Genomic DNA, 6544 nt, shown 5'->3' on the forward strand with positions numbered 1-6544 from the left:
CTTTGCTAGGAGCTCCATCCATGCCACCTCGAAGTGTAGTGAGTAGATTGGGACAAGGCAATATGATTGTTGATGTCATTAGATAGATCTTTTGCCTCCATTCATGCCGCCTCCACCTGGTAGTGAGTAGATTGGGACATGGCAATATAATTGTTGATGTCATTAGGTATATATTTTGCCTCACCCGAGACCCACGTGTGATTTATCCCGAGGTCTACCGCGTGCAATGCCTTCTCCCCCTCCATCGCCTAATAGCTACCCGAGTTAGCTACGATAGTGCTTAAAGGTCACATACGAGACATCACACGAAGGCCGCGGCCCGCCAGGCATCCCGGTTTAGCTCACTTTTGACATTGATATGATACGATCGATTATTGTTGAAATTGAGATTGGTATAATCATTGATTATGTAACCCAGGCAAGCCCTCAGGCCCGTCACGAAGGAGCAGCTTGCCGACCATCCCCTGCAGGGAGCCCCCGCAGGTTGATGCCATCGCCCTCGTCGCTCTCACCTGCCCAAGCAGCTCCCCCTCCTGCTACTCGTCCACTGCCTTCGAATTCAAAATAGTGAGTTTTCTTTAACATGATCTGTCTGGCGGTGGAGCTGGCATTCAGTTGAGTAGAGATATATATATATATATATATATATATATATAAGTAGAGGCTAAGATCCATCAATTATAAGAGTATAGAGAGTATAGATTTAGATCTCTAGAGATGCCTTTGCAGAGAATATGGCTCACTCGCTAAGATACCTAAGCTTTCTCACTCTATGTACACATAGGGTATAAGAAGATATCTGATATCTAGGACTTTGGCCAACTGACATGTCTCGCTCACATATAGACAAGTAGAGGCTAAGGGGGTCCTAAATGATAAAGAAGAGGAATGAATCGTGCAAATATGTAGAGGAAGATACCTGAATGGCCAACCTCATACATCTGTAGAAATGCCCACCCACTAAGATGTCTTGGAGAGAGAGAGGCAAAGTCCTCTTGGCTTGTATTTGCCACTTTAATAACTAAAATTTGTGGAGCAGCTAAGGTTTTTAACCTTCTTGTTTCGATTTTACAGGCTTTTCTGATATGAGGCAAAAGAGAGCTGAACCGATGAAAATTCTTGAATTATTGTTTAAAATCATTCGATTTGAGAAAATTCCTCAACCAGGAGATCAAATGCTAAGGCCTTCCCTGCGAGGGGGCAGGCCATGTAAGACTTGATAGCACTCTGGCTTTCATTGCGCCTTTCCTTCTCATATTTTGTTCAGCCATAGTGCTTGCCAGTTCTTCTACATCGAAGTGGGGATTACGCAGAGAAACAGAATACTAACAATGCTCTCGAGAGACACAATCTGGCAAAGATCTGGTTCTGCTTCTTTCTCTGCTCATTTGGGTTCATTTCTATAATGCAGCCAGTTGCTGTACATTGATGGGGCTGATGTACTGGCTTCCCTGCCAGAACTCATTGGCAATGACTTCATAGCCAGCTTGAGTGGGGTGGTAGGGATCCCAGAAGAAGAACCTGGATCTGTCAGGGCACACCGGCGTGTATGAGCGGCATGGAATGACTCCTCGGTCGAGACCGAACGCGCCGCAGCATGCCTTTGCCACGTTCTCAAAGCCTGCACAACACACACCCCCTACCATTATCACAAAACAGCAGACTTGTGAATAACACAATACAGTAGTAGTACTCCTTCACCATCAGTGTTCATGAACATTATCAAATGTAGGCAGCCTGGGTGGTTTTAGTCACATGTTGTATGTGTAAGCCCAATGGGGTTTTGAATAATTGAAACACAAACTGATCCTTGCAGCACACAGAAGTCCCTATTAACCCCATCAGCGTGGATAAATTATGTAAGGGCCTACCAGATGTGAATCGTACACCATCAGACACCATCATATCATATCTTATACTATTTTAGGGACCGTCAAATTTGAGTGGCCACTAGGCCTTACATGTATGTATGAAAGATTTCCCGTTACTTTTAGCATAATTGAAGTATAAGAGGATGCCTCTACAATATGTCTACTTGAAAACCGAGTTTCACAGTCAGGACTCAGAACATGAAAAGATGCTAAAAAGAATCTTACCAAATCTAGCCAGTGCCACTTGTATGTACAAAGATATACTGCATGGACACACTTTTGAGAGAGAGAGAGAGAGAGAGAGAAAGAATCTATAGATAACTTTGCTATAAGTATGGAATGCCACGCTTCCTAAATGTTATTTGCATTGCAAACACAAGGGTTTTCCATAACAGAAGCACATTTGAACTAAATAGACACCAGAAGCAACACAACTAAGTATTATCATTGGATTTTCCTATTGCATATAAAGCATAAGAAGGAAGCTGTTGCATATTAAGCAATTAACACTGCTGACAAACATGAGTGGTTATTACCGTATGCTTGAGGGTTGTTAACAATGCGGAGGGTAATGCCATATGCATCAGCATATAAGAAGTGGGCATCAGGAAGATTGGCATTGAGCTGCTCCAGCAAGCCTTTCAAAAGGATATTGTAGGATGCAGCACGGGCATTCGCAATGGGTGCACAGCTCCCATTCGTCTCAAGCCTCAGGGACCTTAAATATGGGCTGCACCCTACCAAAGGTATATTCACCACGACAACCTTCCTAGCCCCTGCATCATACAATCTCTACACCAAAAACACTTACTCAGTCCACTTAATCACATTGAGCAAAGAAAAAAGGAACATCAATGATGCAATGATGATGACTCAGATACAACCCAGCCACACCTACACTTGAGATCCCTTAATCTTCATACCTTACTGAATTAGATTCCATGTGATGTAAAACTCTGAATAAATGATGATGGTTCAGATGCAACCCAACCAAGAGCAAATGTGATATGTGGGTGGACTGTCAATAGTTGGGTATAAAGATCTCAAACGCCCTAACACAATGGCACTAATAGTCTCCCACAACCAGCATGGCACTTTGTCATGGCAATGACTTTGCCCAAAGCTCTTAGTTAATAACCATAAACTCTTAATGTTGCAACCATTTTCTTACCATCAGTTGTGATCTAATTGCTGAAAGCATGTTCTGGCTGAAGGTCTCCCATGGCAAGAACTTGTCTTTTGTTAAAGGGAGAAAAGAAAGGTAATTGCTAAGCAAATCATTGGCTCCAATTGTCACCGAAAATATGGCCTTGGCCAAAAGCTCTTGGGCCTTCTCATCTCCTAGCATTCGTTTCAACTCAGGCACTGTTCTTTGCTCAAAAGATCCTAACTGGGCATCCATTGGTATCCTTTGAACCTGCAAACAATCAAACCTATATGTATATACATATTTTAAGGGAAGCAGAAATATGCAAAATACTCCTGAGAGACCACGTGATAGGTTAGAGTGTCAAAGAAACACTTGGATATGCAGTGTGCCAAAATAGGTTTCAATATGATGTTTCTCTCTCAGTAAAAGACCAGCATTTTACTTACAAAAAGCCTTCCTGTGTCATTGAGGATACCAGCACCTCCAGACGCATAATTTACGCCATTGAGAATGGCTAGGCTGCTAGATGTGGGAGCTAGGAAAGGGGGTGTAAAGGACTTGGAACCCAGTTTGAGGCCTGGACGAATGACAATGGATAACAGAATCAGACCAGTGGACACACTCAAAAAATCTTTGGTACGATATCAAAGATAAAACTGTTTGTTAACGGTTGAACAATCTCATGTTGCGACAGCAAACAATGCATTCTTCTCTCTGCCATTGAAACATGGCTGGCCCTCAAGAAATGAAACAAGGGCAGAAGTACTCGGCATGGTTGTATCGGACAATATACAGATTTAACGACGTAGCAGGCACTGAGCAGTGCTGGGCATAAAATATGTAGTATGTAAAGTTAAGGAGGCAAAATTTGTACTGGGTTCATACTAGGGTTAAACCATAGCTGAAACACACAAGGGGAGGCACTGGTGGTGGGGAAGTTAAGCAGTGAGAGATTATCACAAATGAAACATATAAACAGATTATTACAGATAATGCGTATATACAATAGCATTGTACCATAGCTGAAACACCAAAAGGAGATGCCGAACTTGGGAAGTAAAGCAGTAAGAGACTATCACAAACATTGACTAAATAGATTGATGATGAGGTGCTAGGAGATAGCAACAAGCTAGAATGTAGCAGAAAGTATGCAAAGTGAGCTTGCTGAGAGGGTGTACCTAAAATGTCTGGGATGGTAAGGCCATTTGAGAAATCATCACAATGCAAGCAGTAAAGCACTAAGAGACAATCACAAACATTGCCTACACACATCGACGATGAGGTGCTAGTGGAAAGCAAGCAATGAGAATGTAGCAGAAATCGTGCCCATGAAGTTTGATGAAGAGGATGTAGAGAGCATCAAGAAAATTGCCTCTATACTGATGGTGAGGTGCTTATAGCAAGTAGTAAGAGTATAGCACAAATCGTGCATACAGTAAGAATCTAGCATAAATCATGCATTTAGAGCTTGATGAAGAGGACATGCCTAGAATGTCAGGGATGGTGAGGCCGTTGGAGAACCTTCCTGTGGGATGCTTGGCATTGATGGTGGGGAAGTCGATGCCATTGGGGAGGTCTTTGGCAGTGGCACTGGAGAGGCGAAGGTAGTTATTGTTGCCTGCATCCACAAGGGAGTCTCCAAACACAAAGGAGACCACAGAAGCAGAGGAAGAGGAAGAAGAAGAAGATAGGGCTTCAGCAGAGACACCTGCCACTGCCCACAAGCTGCCATGGAAACAAATGAAGAAGAAAAAGGAAAAACAGAGCACCATTGTGTGCAGTGCTCTTAGTGAAGCTGCAGTAGAAGCTCTGTAAAGAAGCTCCCCCTCTGTGTGAGCGTGTCGCTCTCGTTTTCGATCCGAGACTTATGGTGTACCTGTATAAATAGTAGGTAGCATGTACAAGACTACAGTCTGTAACAGTTAATGTGATATACATGGACCATACAGTATAGTAATTCTGCAGCAAATGCATATTTGTGGCATGAATGAAATGTGGTAATTGTGTTTGTCGCTGTAATCATGAAGGCTTCTTAGGATGTAAATTTTTTTTGCTTTCAAATCAGGATTGATTGAATGGAATGGATTCTGTGAAGGAGAAGCAAGGTAGCCCAATGGGTGAATGGGATTGTTTTATCAGTGTCAGAGAGAGGGAGACAGAGACAGCGAGACTGAGAGAGAGAGAGAGAGAGAGAGAGAGAGAGAGAGAGCTGCAGTCTGCTTCACTGTCATCGAGAGTATCAGGCCTGCTTCTTTGCTCTTTCCAAATTTCCCCCCGTCCCCCCCTTTTAAAAACATCATTATCAATAAGATTAACAACTTCCCAAATCCAGGATGCAACAGATCCATTCATAATTAGCAACCTCCCTAAGACAGGATGGCCATTAATTATCAGTGCCTAATTATTGGGATAACTCAAATGATGCAATGACCAAACTGCCACCTCACCCAGTTTTTACTTTTGAGAAAGCATTAAGTTGTATTAAATTAAAAGGTACTTCTAGTAAAAGGGACTCCGCCCGGCGCCCATGTACATCCCGAACTTAGAGCGGCGCCCAACTTCGGCCCATCTTCGTGTGGGTGGCAAAAGACAAGCTCCAACCTTCTCACTAGTGGTTACTACTAAAATAAGCTAAACTAAAATGGTTGCAAAAAGGAAAACACCTTCAAGCTAGTAATGTGACAAATACGGGGGAATATGTCCAGCATCTTCTTGCACAGGTGTCACTCCGTGATTTGCTAAAAAGTGGCACACTACTATCCCACCAATATGATGTAGCCTTAAGAGACTCCCCCAACTTGTATTTTTTTAATTCTATATAATGCTCTAAAAATTAACTTTCAATATTAGACTCAACTTTCCATGTACTCATATATTGAATGTCTCTCACAAGGTCATTAAGTGTACCATATTTACCCCCTTTTATCCTACAATACTCCGTGAAAAGGGGGTATTCAATAGACACACAATAGGTTTTGTTTCTGTGTCAATGTCTGATTGGTCCAGTCGTATCTCTCTCCGCCCGTGGCACCTCTTTGTGTACTCCACCAAAGAACTTGCCTCATGTGGATTGTAATTTTGTTATTTATGACTTTCTCCCCCAAGGCATGTTCACCAACATGGGAATGGCCCTTATAAGTTCTAATATGGTGAAAAGCTTATCAAAATTTATGTGTACCGAAAAGAAGAGAAAGAGAAAAGGGGAACAAGTCATAAGTGTAATCACATAAGGACCTAAGGACCTAGGCTCTACCTTCTTGTTAGTTTTTAGTTTCTTTTTGCTAGTTGTGGGTATTGCTTACTTGAAACAATACAATAGTGTATTTCTACTAGCCAGAATTCTAAGTTACCAATTAGAATTTCTAGACGTGCTTACAAGGGGCATTTTTGGAGTATTTTGCTTACTTGTTTTATACTAGTCAAAATATTTGTGAGTGATCTATCTAATAGCTTAAGTATTTATTATGTTTTTAGGTGGTATATATTGTGGGTATATGATGCATATTGGTTTATTGTATGGTTG

General features: G+C 42.0%; 1 protein-coding gene across 1 annotated transcript; it reads right to left on the reverse strand.

The window, feature by feature from the left end:
• Positions 1 to 623: 623 nt before the first annotated feature.
• On the reverse strand, positions 624 to 5249 carry LOC148011761 (GDSL esterase/lipase At4g16230-like). The gene is made up of 5 exons (XM_087670720.1): positions 4508 to 5249; positions 3468 to 3598; positions 3043 to 3288; positions 2408 to 2663; positions 624 to 1621 (listed from the first exon to the last, which is right to left on the reverse strand). The coding sequence occupies exons 1-5, from the start codon at positions 4791 to 4793 to the stop codon at positions 1401 to 1403; spliced, it is 1140 nt and encodes a 379-aa protein (XP_087526846.1). The 5' UTR covers positions 4794 to 5249; the 3' UTR covers positions 624 to 1400.
• Between the last annotated feature and the right edge of the window lie 1295 nt (positions 5250 to 6544).

This window comes from Lygodium microphyllum, chromosome 28 (genome assembly GCF_053477565.2).
Source record: "Lygodium microphyllum isolate KBCC chromosome 28, Lygodium_microphyllum_v1.1.10, whole genome shotgun sequence".
NCBI classification, from domain to species: domain Eukaryota; kingdom Viridiplantae; phylum Streptophyta; class Polypodiopsida; order Schizaeales; family Lygodiaceae; genus Lygodium; species Lygodium microphyllum.

What these genes read in the sequence shown, in the direction of transcription:
- LOC148011761 (XM_087670720.1), bottom strand. Translation starts at nt 4,793, where the DNA reads ATGGTGCTCTGTTTTTCCTTTTTCTTCTTCATTTGTTTCCATGGCAGC. An exon ending in ATGACACAGGAAGGCTTTTT is followed by an intron (nt 3,289 to 3,467) that starts GTAAGTAAAATG and finishes GATTGTTTGCAG; the next exon opens with GTTCAAAGGATACCAATGGA. An exon ending in CAATTAGATCACAACTGATG is followed by an intron (nt 2,664 to 3,042) that starts GTAAGAAAATGG and finishes TTTTTGGTGTAG; the next exon opens with AGATTGTATGATGCAGGGGC.